Raw genomic sequence first — 17,082 nt, forward strand, 5'->3', positions numbered from 1 at the left:
AGTGTGGTGAGGCAGTGGCTGGTGAGTTGATTCAGTGGCTGGTGAGGTGAGGATGTGGCTGGTGAGGTGAGGATGTGGCTGGTGAGGTAAGGCTGTGACTGGTGTAGTGAGGCAGTGGCTGGTGAGGTGAGGCAGTGGCTGCTGTGGAGAGGGAGTGGCTGGTATGGTGAGCCAGTGGCTGGTGTGAGGCAGTGGCTGGTGACGTGATTCAGTGGGTGGTGAGGTGAGGCTGTGGCTGGTGAGGTGAGGCAGTGGCTGGTATGGTGAGGCAGTGGCTGGTATGGTGAGGCAGTGGCTGGTATGGTGAGGCAGTGGCTGGTATGGTGAGGCAGTGGCTGGTATGGTGAGGCAGTGGCTGGTATGGTGAGGCAGTGGCTGGTATAGTGAGGCAGTGGCTGGTGAGGCGATTCAGTGGCTGGTGAGGTGAGGCTGTGGCTGGTGAGGTGAGGCTGTGACTGGTGAGGTGAGGCAGTGGCTGGTGTAGAGAGGCAGTGGCTGGTGAGGCGAGGCAGTGGCTGGTGAGGCGAGACAGTGCCTGATGAGGTTAAGCAGTGGTTGGTATGGTGAGGCAGTGGCTGGTGAGGTGAGGCTGTGGCTGGTGAAGTGAGGCAGTGGCTGGTGTAGAGAAGCAGTGGCTCGTGTGGTGAGGCAGTGACTGGTGAGGCGAGGCAGTGGCTGGTGAGGATAGGGAGTGGTTGGTATGGTGAGGCAGTGGCTGGTGTGGAGAGGCAGTGAATGGTGTGGTTAGGCATTGACTGGTGTGGCAAGGCACTGGCTGGTGTGATGAGGCACTGGCTGGTGAGGCAAGGCAGTGGCTGGTGAGGTGAGGCAGTGGCTGGTGAGGCGAGGCAGTGGGTGGTAACGTGAGGCAGGGGCTGGTGAGGCGAGTCAGTGGCTGGTGAGGTGAGGCAGTGGCTGCTGAGGTGAGGCAGTGTGTTGCAACCCCTGAATGGGTTTCAATGATTATTATGTATATATATATATATAATTATTACCTTTTCATTTAATTTTATATTGCTTATATTTGCGATAATAGCTAAATCGTAAATGTATTGCTTTATATTCTTATTTGACTTATGTTGTTAAGATGCTACATATTATGTGCTCAGTTCAAGTCTTGATTGTCGAACTACTGTAATTATCGCTTGTTGCTCGTTAGACTGCCGGCTTCTGAGCTGTGCTGTCCACGGAGCTATCACGTGATCGAGGGGGGTGTCCTCACCTCGTGTGAAGTATTCAGTCTGCTGTAGACTCGCTTGGTGGTTGGACAGATTGTCTGTCTCATTATTCTTGTTAGTTCTGTAGAACTCTGTTCTCAGAACATTGTATAGACTTAGTGATTTTCGACGTTGTACTGAGGTTGTGTGTCGCATAGACACTCTGAGTAACTCAGGTCCTGAGCTGTAACTTCTCACTTAATTTGTACTGGTTTCTGTGTATTGTCACAGTCAGGGTTTTTCCTATGCTGAACTTAGATTCAGTAGTATGGGAGTTTTGTAACTTTTGTGGAGGATCTGCTGATGGTTCCTACTTAGTGTCGTTATATTATCTCCTTGATCCTGATTGTGTCGCAGTCGCTTGTTATATGGCTATTGGGCTTAGCATTCTTTTCATTGTTCAAGCAGACTGTTCTGGTTGCCAGTCGGTCAAGAAGTTATTTTATTTGAGGACTTTGTCAGTCACTTGCTTAAGTCTAGTCGAGTCGTGAGACATAGTGAACTACTTAGAGCACTTACACGCATACACAAACTTATTTGTACATATTTGTAATATCTTATTAAATGTTAATGTACCAGACGGTACTTAAGAATTATAAATGTGATATGTGCTTTCAGCACAATAATATTACTTTTCGAGAGACTGATTTTATTTTGATTGCTGTTTAATTTAATTTGATAATATACCTCTATACAACTTAATGATTAACCCTTTCAGGGTCCAAGGCCCAAATCTGGAGTCACGCACCAGTGTCCAAGAATTTTCAAAAAAAAAATTTGTTATTTTTTCTTATGAAATCGTAGAGAATCTTTTTGTGAAGGTAATAAAACAAAAAGTACGAAATTTGGTGGAAAATTGACGAAATTATGCTCTCGCGAATTTTGATGTGTCAGCGATATTTATGAATCGGCGATTTTGCCGACTTTGACTCCCATTTTAGGCCAATTACATTATTCCAATCAACCAAATTCTTAGCTATTTCACTAGTATTACTTCTATTCTATCGATTGAGCACAAGAAATCACCAAGTCAACTGTTTCAACTACAAAATAAAGTGATCGGAAATTGTTAATTTGGCCAATTTAACACAAAGTTCAAAATATTCCAATTTCAAAATAGGGTCCAGAATGAACAATGTAGGCATTCCTGGCACTAAACTAACATTTCCTCTGTTCATTAGTTATGTTTTGAGGCTTTACAAATAAATTCCATTTTGATTTTTTATTCACATAATGAATTTTTATTCACACCAAAAAATAGAAGATTTACTGTTATGCAATACTGTAATAATTGTATAAATATCATCACCATATTTGTGAATGTATATTAGACCCACCAGCTGACGTGTATTAGACGTGTGAGGTCGTTTGTTTACTCTTGAATATCGGCAAAAATTTAACATTTCTGCTACTTTGAGCTCAGTTTCAAGCCATTTCCAGTGCTAAAACCAATCAAAATCATCTCTATTTCTGTAATATGTCTTCCATTCTATCAAATGAGACCAAGAAATCGCAAATACAACTATAAAAAACATACGAAAAAACACTGCAAAGTTGCTGTTTTAATCGAAAAATCATGATTTCATTTTTTTCTCTCATTATACACAGTGTGCTGAAGGATCTGTTTTATGTGGTGCACACATACCACATAGATGTATTCTCTCATATCTAGGCCCAAATGTACCACTCACAGTTTATCAGAGTGAGCTGAGCTCATGGCGTAGATCTACGGTTTGGACCCTGAACGTAAAGCCGTAGATCTACGGGACGGACCCTGAAAGGGTTAATAAATTTATTAAATTTTAATTTCTCTAGTTAGTAGCCTACCAGTTGTAATCCTGAAGCACCATTGAATAATACTGAATTTTAATGGATAATTGGACAAGGATACTGACTACTTGTTACGAAAGCCCAGTAACAGGCTGGATGCTAGAAGGGCAGTCCTTTCTAGTATTCACTGGAGATCTCTAAGCTTTTAGAATCGCGTTTTTTGTAACAAATGGGGGCCTGTCCGGGATGCTCTTGATCCAAGGTGTTGGAGAAATTGTCCAGTTTGACATACTAGTAACTCTATGATCAAACACTTTGAGTACTTTCCTAATCTGAAGACTTTGAGTTTAGTCTTGTACAACATACCAGGTGGATGTATGTACCTGACTTGAGTCTCTTGATCCAAGGAGATGGAAATAATGTTTATGAGTTCCAACTCTAAGACAACCAACACTAAAATTCCTATTAGGATGATAGTTTCCAATAATCACTCTCTCGTAGTACAATTATTTTCGTGATGTATGCCAAAGTGAAACAGTTAATTGATACTCTGACTTTGTCTGAGTTAAGTACATTAAAACTTCAGACGTGTTGGCAAGTAGCCAAATATCTCAGTGTGACGTATAACAGGAATTACACCGCAGAAACTGTCAGAGCGTTAATTAAAGATATATTGTTTCCTGTTCATACAGAGATGTCTGATTATGATTCAGATTCAGAAAGCCTAGTGTCACAATTAGGAAGTATGACTCTATTTGATGAAGAAGAAAGAGCAACTACTGCAAAAGTGTCTGAGCCTAGTGTAGCTCAGTTCTCGCTCACTCCTTCCCTCACTGACACTATAGTACAGAGTGTAACTGTTAGCATGATGCAGCCACATACTAGTACAGTGTATTCTACACCTGTATCTACTTATCCTAGACCAGATCTAGACACTCGAGAGACGGCTGGACGAAGTGTCCGACCTAAGGACAGTCCAGAAAGACATGTTAATTTCCTTACTCCTCCATTACCTACTGGTCCTATCTCTCAGGAACAGTTTGAGAGGTTTGAACGCCTCATTATGTTGCAGACTGCACAAATAGAGGCACAGAGGAAATTGAACGAAGAAGATTTCCAAAGAGAAAATGTTCGTCTGGTAAGACAACAGACTGATAGATCACAGGACCCATTTAATGTGCAGAAAGCTGCTCATTGCCGGCCTGATGTACCTGCTACTGTAACTTCTCGTACCTTTACCAGGAAAACTCACAATCCTGAATCTGTCTCTGTGGCTAGACAGAAATCTGATATCGAGAAGAAGAAAGTTAAATGTACCTATTGTAACAGAAAAGGACATGCTAGAGAGTATTGCTGTAAGTTAGAAAAAGATACGAGAGACAGTCGTGCGGGTGGCGCTCCCACTCAAGTCGTATCCTCTTCCGAGCAACAAAGACACCAAAATCTTAGTAATACTTCTGATCCTACTGTTTTAGATAATGTTACTCAGGATAGATGACTAGCATCAGAAAGTGTATCTGACGAAAAGATTCGTTCAGCAATGAGTCCTTTCTTTTCAAGAGGTAGAATAGGATTTGACGAATCACATCTGACTGAGATAATTACTTTCAGAGACACTGGCAGTTATCTCACGTTATTAAGAGAAGATGTACTGCCCATAACTGACGATACCTATACCAAGATAGATGTATTGTTAGAAGCCTATGGTGGGGCTGTTATAAAAGTACCTCTTCACAAAGTTTATATTCAAACAAGCTATTATACTGGTTATATTTCAGTGGGTATATCCAGTGGTGTATTTCCCATCAGGTCAGTGGACTTGTTGATAGGGAACGATATCCTTCATGCTGGTATATGTAAAGAACCACTTGTGATTGATAATAACACTGATGATATTTATGCCATTGAAGCTTGTAGAGAGAAACTTATTTTATTTCCTCTCAGCGCAATTACTAGAGCTATGTCAAAGATTCAACAACCATCCTTGTCTCCTGTTAGAGTTAGTTGATGACAATGATTTGGGGTTGAATATGTTGTTTAGTGACGCTCTGCGCCCAGGGTCATTAACACTGGCTCCCCCCGGTCATCAACCTAGTCAGGACACTACTGACGTTAAATTTCTAACTCATGATGACTTAATCAAGGATCAGTTTGTTGATCAGTCACTGGAAAGACTGAGAGATATAGCAGTTACTGAGAGTGAAACAAAGGATCTCGATGATTGTTACTATTATAGTAACAGTGTACTGATGGAGAAAAATAAATGTAAGTTGTCAGCTGATAGTGTTTCCACCACAGTCAAGCATCTTGTAGTGTTACCAGTTACATTTCGTGAACAAGCCATTGATTTTGCTCACAATAGTCCCATAGGAGGACATTTGGGTGTCAAGAAAACACTTGGTAAACTGGCAAAACATTTTACTTGGCCTAAGATGAAGGAAACAGTAGCTGATCATGTGCGACGTTGCCACGTGTGTCAAGTGACAGGCAAGCCAGCACACACACCTCCACCAGCGCCTCTCATTCCTATCACCGTGGATGGTGAACCATTCTCACGTCTTATTATTGATTGTGTTGGTCCTTTGCCTAGAACCAAACTAGGAAACCAATACCTATTTACTATTATGGACGCTGCAACACGCTATCCCGAAGCTATTCCTATGAGAAAAATTAATGCTCGTGCTATTGCGAGAGCGCTGATGAAATTTTTATCCCAGGTTGGATTGCCACGAGAGATACAATCAGATCAGGGATCTAATTTCACTTCTAAGATCTTTCGAGAAGCATTATCCCACCTAGGAATAAAGTCTGTACTTTCAACCAGTTATCATCCACAGTCACAAGGGGCTCTTGAGAGATTTCATCAGACACTGAAGTCCATGATGAGAGCTTATTGTGAACATTTTTCTAGAGACTGGGATGAGGGTATACCTTTTCTTCTGTTCGCTATGAGAGAAAGTGAGCAAGAAAGTCTCGGATTTAGTCCGTTTGAATTAATATTCGGACACCAAGTGCGTGGTCCTCTCGCAGTGTTGAAAGACGTGTGGACAGGAAAATCAAATCCATCATTGAGTACTTCACCTTCATTAATGCAACAACATTTGACAGCCGCTAGAGAGCTAGCTTCGAAAAACCTAGTTTCAGCCCAAGCTAGAATGAAGCAACATTATGACAAGCGTGCTGTCTCTCGTTCTTTTAAAGCAGGAGATAAGGTGATGGCTCGGAAATTAGTACCAGGTCATGCTCTACAAGCCAGGTATGATGGTCCCCTGGAAGTAGTGAAAAAGCTTAGCGACGTAAATTATTTGGTACGTACGCCTGGGAAAAAGAAATCTAATCATGTGTACCATGTTAACCAGCTCAAGGCATACTACCTACTACCTACCTACTACTACCTACTACCTACTACTTCTATTCTTCCTAGGACAGAGGAAGAAAACGTCAGTCTACCTGACATCTCTAGAGGTATAGAGGTGCGTTTAGAAAATTCTGTGACTCTACAGTCACTAGACGATTTTCTTAGTAACCTTGGGATTGATAAAGCTGGTGATATTAAAAACATGATTTTGCATTTCCCTGAATTGTTCGGTGATGTTCCTAAACGTTGTACTCTGGGTGTACATGACGTTGATGTACAGGGAGCATCACCCATTAAGCAATCACCATAAAGGATGAGTCCAACAAAGCATAAAGCATTGAGAGAAGAGGTTGATTTTCTGTTATCTCACGGACTTATTGAACGCAGTAAAAGTCCATGGGCATCTCCCTGTATTTTAGTGCCTAAACCTGATGGTAGTTTCAGGATGTGCACTGATTACAGGAAAGTGAACTCTGTCACCTTGCCTGATGGTTATCCTCTACCTCGCATTGACGACCTTATTGATCGTGTGTCAGGAGCCCAGTTTGTCAGCCGTTTAGATCTCTTACGAGGCTATTATCAAGTCCCGCTTACTGAACGTGCTCAAGAAATATCTGCTTTTACTGTTCAAGATAGATTGTTTAACTACCTCGTCACCCCCTTTGGCCTATGTAACACGGCTTCTTCATTCCAACGTATAATGAACGAGTTGACCCACAACTTAGAAGGAGTAGAAGCCTACCTTGACGACTTAGTGGTGTACAGTGATGAGTGGGAACAGCACTTGACGCGTCTCAGAGCATTGTTTGAGAGACTCGCGCACTACAACTTCACTGTTAACTTAGCTAAATGTAGTTTTGGTCAAGCCAAGATTACCTATCTAGGCTTTTGTATCGGCCAAGGTGAGGTTGCTCCTATTGAGGCTAAGGTTCGTGCAATTTCTGAATTTCCAGTGCCACAGGATAGGAAAGGAGTACAGAGATTCCTGGGTATGGCAGGATATTATCGCAGGTTCTCTCCAAACTTTTCTCAGATTGCAGCTCCTCTCACCGAGCTTACTAGTAGCAAAGTTCAGTTCACCTGGACTAGAGATTGTTCAGACTCATTCAAAAGGTTGAAGCGCTTGCTATCCTCTGCTCCTGTGTTGAAGAGTCCTAATTTCAATCTTCCCTTCTTTTTATATATAGATGCGAGTGGTTATGCAGTGGGCGCTGTGCTGCTCCAACAGTCAACATCCACTGATATTCTCCATCCTCTATGTTACTATTCATCTAAGCTTAACCCTTTCAGGGTCCGTCCCGTAGATCTACGGCTTTACGGTGAGTGTCCAAACCGTAGATCTACGCCATGAGCTCAGCTCACTCTGATAAACTGTGAGTGGTACATTTGGGCCTAGATATGAGAGAATACATCTATGTGGTATGTGTGCACCACATAAAACAGATCCTGCAGCACACTGTGTATAATGAGAGAAAAAAACTGAAATCATGATTTTTCGATTAAAACAGCAACTTTGCAGTGTTTTTTCGCATGTTTTTTATAGTTGTATTTGCGATTTCTTGGTCTCATTTGATAGAATGGAAGACATATTACAGAAATAGAGATGATTTTGATTGGTTTTAGCACTGGAAATGGCTTGAAACTGAGCTCAAAGTAGCGGAAATGTTAAATTTTTGCCGATATTCAAGAGTAAACAAACGACCTCACACGTCTAATACACGTCAGCTGGTGGGTCTAATATACATTCACAAATATGGTGATGATATTTATACAATTATTACAGTATTGCATAACAGTAAATCTTCTATTTTTTGGTGTGAATAAAAATTCATTATGTGAATAAAAATTCAAAATGGAATTTATTTGTAAAGCCTCAAAATATAACTAATGAACAGAGGAAATGTTAGTTTAGTGCCAGGAATGCCTACATTGTTTATTCTGGACCCTATTTTGAAATTGGAATATTTTGAACTTTGTGTTAAATTGGCCAAATTAACAATTTCCGATCACTTTATTTTGTAGTTGAAACAGTTGACTTGGCGATTTCTTGTGCTCAATCGATAGAAAAGAAGTAATACTAGTGAAATAGCTAAGAATTTGGTTGATTGGAATAATGTAATTGGCCTCAAATGGGAGTCAAAGTCGGCAAAATCGCCGATTCGTAAATATCGCTGACACATCAAAATTCGCGAGAGCATAATTTCGTCAATTTTCCACCAAATTTCGTACTTTTTGTTTTATTACCTTCACAAAAAGATTCTCTACGATTTCATAAGAAAAAATAACAAATTTTTTTTTTGAAAATTCTTGGACACTGGTGCGTGACTCCAGATTTGGGCCTTGGACCCTGAAAGGGTTAAACGACACCAGAAAAATTATGCCACTATTGAGAAAGAGGCTCTAGCTCTTGTGGTGTCCTTGGAACATTTTGACGTGTATTTGGGCACTTCCCCATTTAAAATTAACGTTTTTTCTGACCACAATCCACTCACTTATATAAATACTATGAAGAGTAAAAATGCTAGGATCATGAGGTGGGCCCTCAGAATCCAACCTTTTGTGACTTTTGTGGAGGATCTGCTGATGATCCCTAGTGTCGTTATATAATCTCCTTGTTCCTGATTCTGTGTCGCAGTTGCTTGTTACATTGCTATTGGGCTTAGCGTTCTTTTTATTGTTCAAGCAGACTGTTCTGATTGCCAGTTGGTTTCTAAGAAGTTAGTTTATTTGAGGACTTTGTCAGTCACTTGTTTAAGTCTAGTCGAGTCGTGAGACATAGCAAACTACTTAGAGCATTTACACATATACACACAAACTTACTTGTACATATTTGTAATATCTTATTAAATGTTAATGTACCAGAGGGTACTTAAGAATTATAAATGTGATATGTGCTTTCAGCACAATAATACTGTACACGAGAGAAGTGATTATTATTAATTTGTTTGAATTGATTAATTTAATTTAATTTGATGATATACCTCTAGATGATACTTAATAAATTTATTAAATTTTATTTTCTCTAGTTAGTAGCCTACCAGTTGTAATCCTGAAGCACTATTGAATCATACTGAATTCTAATGGATAATTGGACAAGGATACTGACTAATTGTTACGAAAACCCAGTAACAGGCTGGATGCTAGAAGGGCAGTCCTTTCTAGTATTCACTGGAGATCTCTAAGCTTTTAGAATCGCGTTTTTTGTAACAAGGAGTATGCATGATAAACACACAGGGCAGTGTTTAGTTAAGTCTGCAGATGGAGGCTGACCCAAGGAACCAAGGACCATACAGAATGATCACAACAGACTAATACACCTCTCTCCCCAATATGTAAAGGAGTTCCTATTTGGGGCTGCAAGTACAACAAAGGAATGATAATATTTGATGAGATTTCCTCAGTCTCGGGCAATTATCCAAGAGACAGACAGGTAGATTGTATACACAGCGATGAAGAGTTTACCAAATTTATTTTAAATGCCTTATAAGAAAAATGTAAATACTTTCCAGGTACATTCTTCAGGAAAGATCTTGACATTATACAGTGGAACCTCGGCTTTTGTTTTTAATTCATTCCAGAGTGTCTGACGAAAACCAAATTCGACGAAAACTGAAGCAATATTTCCTATAAGAAATAATGTAAATCCAATTAATCTGCTCCAGACACCCATAAATATTAACAAAAAATACATTTTATAGACACTAACTATAGCTTTACATACAGAAAAAATGAGAAATAAATATAAAGCACTAATGAAATGGATAAATGAACATTTAAATCACTTTTACCTTTACTGAAAGCTCTAGTTGGCGTATGGAAGATGGTGAGGAGGGGAGAGGGAGGAGAGGTTATCTCTACCACCATTACTATGAGAAACTATGAGCAACAAAGCCAGACTGACTCAGAATGCGTGTGTGGAATGATTTGTGTGGGCACGGCACGCAGACACGTTCGGTACGGCCTCTACCACAATGACAACCACCCTCTACAACCATCACTACCACCCTCTACAACCATCACTACCAGAAACTACGAGAAACAAAGTCAGACTGACTCGGAATGCATGCATGGGATGCTTTATGTGGTCGCGGCAGGCAGACACATTGTGTACGGACAAAAACTGAGGTGACAAACGAAAACTGGGACAATATTTTGATGAAGAGTCGTTGAAAACTGAATTCAACGAAAACCAGGGCAAATGAAAACTGAGGTTCCACTGTATCAATGAGTAGAGCAATTTTTAAGTTATAATACAGCATCTGTGCCAAGTAAAGGAAAAAAAATTTCTACAAAACAAAAATTTATGGAAAAGTTAACTCACCTTTTTACATACTTCATCTATGAGACAAGCATGTTTCCCTGATATTCTAAATTTTGAAGAAGTCTTGCTCTTCTCCTTGACTGTCGAATGTTTGTGCTTAAAGTCAGAATGTTGAGAATAAGCTTTATTTTTTCCCTGTTTGTCACAATGAGGTTCCTGCTGGCACTTTTCACTCCCCTGCATGTTCTTATCATTCTTTGCTTCTGAACCCACAACTTCCATTTTTGATTCTTCTTTCTGTTCGCAATTATCATCAGTCCAAAGCAAATAATTTCCCTGTTCAAAATCTAAATAGTCCTCATCTAGCATTGCTTTTTGTTTAGAATTTTCTGTTACATGTTCAGAGTTTGGCTCATCTTCATAATTCTCAGCAGTCTGCTTACAACATGGGCCTTCTTGTTCAAACAATTCCAATGAGTCCTCTGTATATGCGTTATCTCTGCAATATTTAGTTTCCAGCTTAGGTTGCACATCACCTTGTTCAAACTTCTGGATTGCTTGCTTGGATTTATTGTTTTGCTGTTTAAACTCCACAGCCTCCTGTCTGGATTTGGAACTGTCTTGTCCTGAATCTTTTACAGTCAACTGTGTTTCAGAATTTTCGGCTTCAAGTTTATAAACTGGATCTTCTTTCTTAGAATCCTTAATTTCAGAATTCACTATTGGATATTCTTGTGTGGTATCCTCGGTTGATTGTTTAGGCTTAGAATAATCCTCTTTACAATTCTTATTTAAATGCTGTGGTTTTGAACATTCCTGAGATATATGCATCAAGTCTGAGTTTTCTTGTTTAAAATCTTCATTTGTATGTTTAGTTTCGGAAGCCTCTTGTTCCAAATTATCAGTTGTCTTCAGCCTTTTATCTTTCTCTTCAGAATCCTTGATAATCAGCTTCAACTCTTCACTTCCTTGCATATATTTATCATACTCATTTTTTAAGCCTGCAACTTCCATTTTAGAATCCCCATTCTCTTCATAATACATTTCACTCCAAAGCAAATAATCTCCATACTCAAAATCTATAGAATCCTCATTTAATTTGGTCTTCTGTTTGGAATTACCAGTTTTATGTTCATCCTTGGAATTTTGATGAGAATCTTCAGTTGACTGCTCTGTATTTTTTCCTTTGGAACACACGGTTTCTGACTGTAGATGGTTTTCCTGTTTAAAATTCTGGACTGTTTGCTTTGAATTGCTGTATTTTTGAGTAAAATCTTCAGCTTCTTGAATAAATTTGGAATTGCCTTGTTTTGAATCTTTCAAAATCAACACTGTTTTAGAATCTTTATTTTCCAGTTTAGAAACATTTTCTTTAGAATCTTCTGTCACCTGCTTAAATTCTTCACTTCCCTGCTTGTTTTTGTCATTCTCCTTTTCTGAACCCACAACTTCCATTTTAGACCCATCTTCCTGTTCACAATTAATATCAGGCCAAAGCAAATAATTTTCTTGCTCAAAATCTAAGTAGTCTTCATCTACCATGGCCTTCTGTTTAGAATTTTCTGTTACAGGTTCAGAGTTTGTCTCATCTTCATAATAATTAGTGGCCTCCTTAAAATTCGTACTTTCCTGTCTAAATTCTGTTGAGTACTCTGTATCTGTGTTAGCTTTGAGATACTCAGTTTCCAGCTTAGTTTGCAGACTTTCCTGATCAGCCTCATTTGAGTTTTTGGTCTGCTGTTCGAACTCCACAGTGGCCTGACTGAATTTGGAATTGTCTTGTTTTGAATCTTTCATAGTCAACTCGTATTTAAACTCTTCGGTTTCCTGTTCAGAAACTGTATCCTCATGCTTTAAATCCTGAGTTTCTGAAATCACCTTTGGACATGTGTTACCCTCGGCTGACTGCTCAGTTTTCTGTCCTGTATGCCCAGCTTCATGTTCAAATTCTGACTTTTCTACATAATCATTAGCCACTTCCTTAGAATCACTCAAAAATCTTTCACTTTCTTTGCACTTTGTATTCATACTGCTTTCACCTGTTTTTTCTGAGCTTGTGTTTGAAATGTGCATAATCTTAGTGTCCATGTCTCTAATGACAGAGGCTGGCAGAGGGCTTCTACAACATAGCTGGAATATATCCTCAAAACTGAGTGATGCCTCCTCTGCCTCATCAACTGAAAGATGAAACATTACGTGAGCACACCCTTGCATATAACATAGTAACTACAATAATGTAAAATGTAAATGTAATCAAATCTGTACTGAATATCTTAACTTCACTGACATATTTTGGATACAAGAATTATCAGAACTATAAATATATTTCCTATTAAACACTGAAACATTGTAGAGAAAATTTCAAATCAATTTACAAATACAAATCTCATGTTTTACTCATCCTCATGTGTTTTCACAAGACCACAACACAAGACACAGATCTCTTTTTGATATACCTCGTGTCCATATCATACTGTGTAAAAATTCTATGCACATTGCAGAGTAACTTGTTTGCACAGAACTGCTTAATGCCTCAAATGATGTAGTGGAAGTTTTAGCAGTAAAGGTCGAGAACCAAAACCTAGTCATTGTGGTAGTCTACAAGCCTCCGGATGCATCATCCCAGCAATTCCAGGAACAGCTGTTAAAAATTGACCAATGTCTGGAAAATCTTCCAGCTCCTGCACCCAACATCTTGCTCCTGGGGGATTTCAACTTAAGGCACCTAAAATGGAGGAATATAGCAAATAATATTGTTGCAGTAATAACACCAGGAGGCAGCTCTGATGAAAACTCACACTCACACAAGCTTTTAAATCTCTGCACAAAATTCAATTTAAACCAGCAAATAATAGAGCCTACTAGACTGGAGAATACACTAGACCTCATCTTCACTAACAATGATGATCTGATAAGAAATGTCACCATATCAAAAACAATATACTCAGATCACAACATAATTGAGGTTCAGACATGTATGAGTGGAGCCCCAGACTGACATAATGAGACTAGTCACGAGGGAGCATTCACCAAATTCAACTTCAATAACAAAAACAAAGTGGGACCAAGTAAACCAAGTCCTAACCGATATAAGCTGGGAAGATATACTAAGCAACACAGACCCCAACTTATGCCTAGAACAGATTAACTTGGTGGCACTTGATGTATGCACAAGGCTTATTCCTCTAAGAAAAAGGAGGAGTAGATGTAAAATAGAAAGAGACAGGCGCTCCCTTTACAGGCGATGGAAAAGAATAACAGAGCGGCTAAAAGAGGTCAATATATCTGAAATGCGTAGGGAGACACTGGTCAGAGAAATAGCAAGCATCGAACTTAAGCTAAAAGAATCCTTTAGGAGTCAGGAATCGCGGGAAGAACTAAAAGCCATAAATGAAATCGAAAGAAATCCAAAGTATTTCTTCTCCTATGCCAAATCAAAATCGAGAACAACGTCCAGTATTGGGCCCCTACTTAAACAAGATGGGTCCTACACAGATGACAGCAAGGAAATGAGTGAGCTACTCAAGTCCCAATATGACTCAGTTTTTAGCAAGCCACTAACCAGACTGAGAGTCGAAGATCAAAATGAATTTTTTATGAGAGAGCCACAAAATTTGATTAACACAAGCCTATCCAATGTTATCCTGACGCCAAATGACTTCGAACAGGCGATAAATGACATGCCCATGCACTCTGCCCCAGGGCCAGACTCATGGAACTCTGTGTTCATCAAGAACTGCAAGAAGCCCCTATCACGAGCCTTTTCCATCCTATGGAGAGGGAGCATGGACACGGGGGTCGTCCCACAGTTACTAAAAACAACAGACATAGCCCCACTCCACAAAGGGGGCAGTAAAGCAATAGCAAAGAACTACAGACCAATAGCACTAACATCCCACATCATAAAAATCTTTGAAAGGGTCCTAAGAAGCAAGATCACCACCCATCTAGAAACCCATCAGTTACACAACCCAGGGCAACATGGGTTTAGAACAGGTCGCTCCTGTCTGTCTCAACTATTGGATCACTACGACAAGGTCCTAAATGCACTAGAAGACAAAAAGAATGCAGATGTAATATATACAGACTTTGCAAAAGCTTTCAACAAGTGTGACCATGGCGTAATAGCGCACAAAATGCGTGCTAAAGGAATAACAGGAAAAGTCGGTCGATGGATCTATAATTTCCTCACTAACAGAACACAGAGAGTAGTCGTCAACAGAGTAAAGTCCGAGGCAGCTACAGTGAAAAGCTCTGTTCCACAAGGCACAGTACTCGCTCCCATCTTGTTCCTCATCCTCATATCCGACATAGACAAGGATGTCAGCCACAGCACCGTGTCTTCCTTTGCAGATGACACCCGAATCTGCATGACAGTGTCTTCCATTGCAGACATTGCAAGGCTCCAGGCGGACATCAACCAAATCTTTCAGTGGGCTGCAGAAAACAATATGAAGTTCAACGATGAGAAATTTCAATTACTCAGATATGGTAAACATGAGGAAATTAAATCTTCATCAGAGTACAAAACAAATTCTGGCCACAAAATAGAGCGAAACACCAACGTCAAAGACCTGGGAGTGATTATGTCGGAGGATCTCACCTTCAAGGACCATAACATTGTATCAATCGCATCTGCTAGAAAAATGACAGGATGGATAATGAGAACCTTCAAAACTAGGGAGGCCAAGCCCATGATGACACTCTTCAGGTCACTTGTTCTATCTAGGCTGGAATATTGCTGCACACTAACAGCACCTTTCAAGGCAGGTGAAATTGCCGACCTAGAAAATGTACAGAGAACTTTCACGGCGCGCATAACGGAGATAAAACACCTCAATTACTGGGAGCGCTTGAGGTTCCTAAACCTGTATTCCCTGGAACGCAGGAGGGAAAGATACATGATTATATACACCTGGAAAATCCTAGAGGGACTAGTACCGAACTTGCACACGAAAATCACTCACTACGAAAGCAAAAGACTTGGCAGACGATGCACCATCCCCCCAATGAAAAGCAGGGGTGTCACTAGCACGTTAAGAAACCATACAATAAGTGTCAGGGGCCCGAGACTGTTCAACTACCTCCCAGCACATATAAGGGGGATTACCAACAGACCCCTGGCAGTCTTCAAGCTAGCACTGGACAAGCACCTAAAGTCAGTTCCTGATCAGCCGGGCTGTGGCTCGTACGTTGGTTTGCGTGCAGCCAGCAGCAACAGCCTGGTTGATCAGGCTCTGATCCACCAGGAGGCCTGGTCACAGACCGGGCCGCGGGGGCGTTGACCCCCGGAACTCTCTCCAGGTAAACTCCAGGTAAACATAAAGGGCCCCAAAATATGGAATTCATTACTAGAAGATATTAAAGTAACCCAGTCTGAAAAACAATTTAAGACTCTTCTCAAAAACCACTTAATCACCCTAGACTAAATGCTAAATACTCAGTACACACTTACTCACCTATGTACTCCCACATCATAACTGAAACAATCACACTGAACCTTTTATCCATTGTTGACAGGAATATAACTGAATCATTGTTTTCACAAAAGCATTTTAGAATATAAATATATCTTTGTATTATACAAATTTTGATTAATTTATAATTAATATTCTACTGTACAACTATGAAATAATTACTATCCTACTGTACAACTATGATACACCTACCATCCGACTTACGACCGAGTTCGGTTCCGAGAAACCGGTCGTAAGTCGAAATGGTCGTAAGTCGAACTTTACTACTGAATATCAACAAAACATTTTTGTAATGACTTTATTTTATTTTTATTTTGGTATTTCATGTTTTACTTTACTTTTTATGTTGTTAGTACTGTATTTTATACTGTAAGGTTTAGGATAAACACTGTGTACAACACAAATAGTTGTTTATTTCCCAGAAATTTGGCATAAAAAACACGGTCGTAAGTCAAGTGGTAGTAAGTCGAGCAGGTCATAAGTCAGATGGTAGGTGTATACTCCTTATGATTAAGTAAACTGTAAGCCAATAATGTTAAGTTGGCCCATAATGCCTAGGCATAATAAATGAGAGTGAGAGAGAATGAGTACATGAGAGAGGACTGGCACAGAAATATGTAAACAAACCAGGCAAATGCAAGTTTTGTAAACAAAGTATACACATCTGGTTTGTGTACAAGTTACATTGTATACAAGTTGTCTCTACATTGAAATGGTAGAATAAATAAAGAACCCTCCCATTCTCATGTAACACCATTTTTAGAAGAAATGACGCTCTGAGTGTAGGCAATGGAAATAAGTCACTCTGACTTTTTTGGGTTATCCTAGGTTCTCTACACATATGCTGTTATGTATGATAATCTATGTAACTGTATTTGTGTATACCTGAATAAACTTACATATATACGAAAGGAATAATTTTCTACAGTTACCCCCAGTAACACATTTTCCCTGATGTTGGGCTAGAGAAAATGTTATTCTTGCCGTCACTCGCAAAAG

General features: G+C 39.7%; 1 protein-coding gene across 2 annotated transcripts in view; it reads right to left on the bottom strand.

The window, feature by feature from the left end:
* The window catches only part of LOC128684420 (uncharacterized), a 65,400-nt gene extending 52,104 nt beyond the window's left edge, over positions 1-13,296 (bottom strand). The window contains exons 1-2 of one of the 2 annotated variants that reach the window (XM_070094139.1): positions 13,063-13,296; positions 10,667-12,783 (exon numbers count right to left, since the gene is read on the bottom strand). In XM_070094139.1, coding sequence (XP_069950240.1) covers positions 10,667-12,783; positions 13,063-13,195 — 2,250 coding nt within the window. In that variant the 5' untranslated portion in view covers positions 13,196-13,296. The remainder of the gene's footprint in view (positions 1-10,666; positions 12,784-13,062) is intronic. The other variant, XM_053770570.2, reaches the window with a different exon arrangement.
* Positions 13,297-17,082: the final 3,786 nt, after the last annotated feature.

Source organism: Cherax quadricarinatus, chromosome 4 (assembly GCF_038502225.1).
Source record: "Cherax quadricarinatus isolate ZL_2023a chromosome 4, ASM3850222v1, whole genome shotgun sequence".
NCBI classification, from domain to species: domain Eukaryota; kingdom Metazoa; phylum Arthropoda; class Malacostraca; order Decapoda; family Parastacidae; genus Cherax; species Cherax quadricarinatus.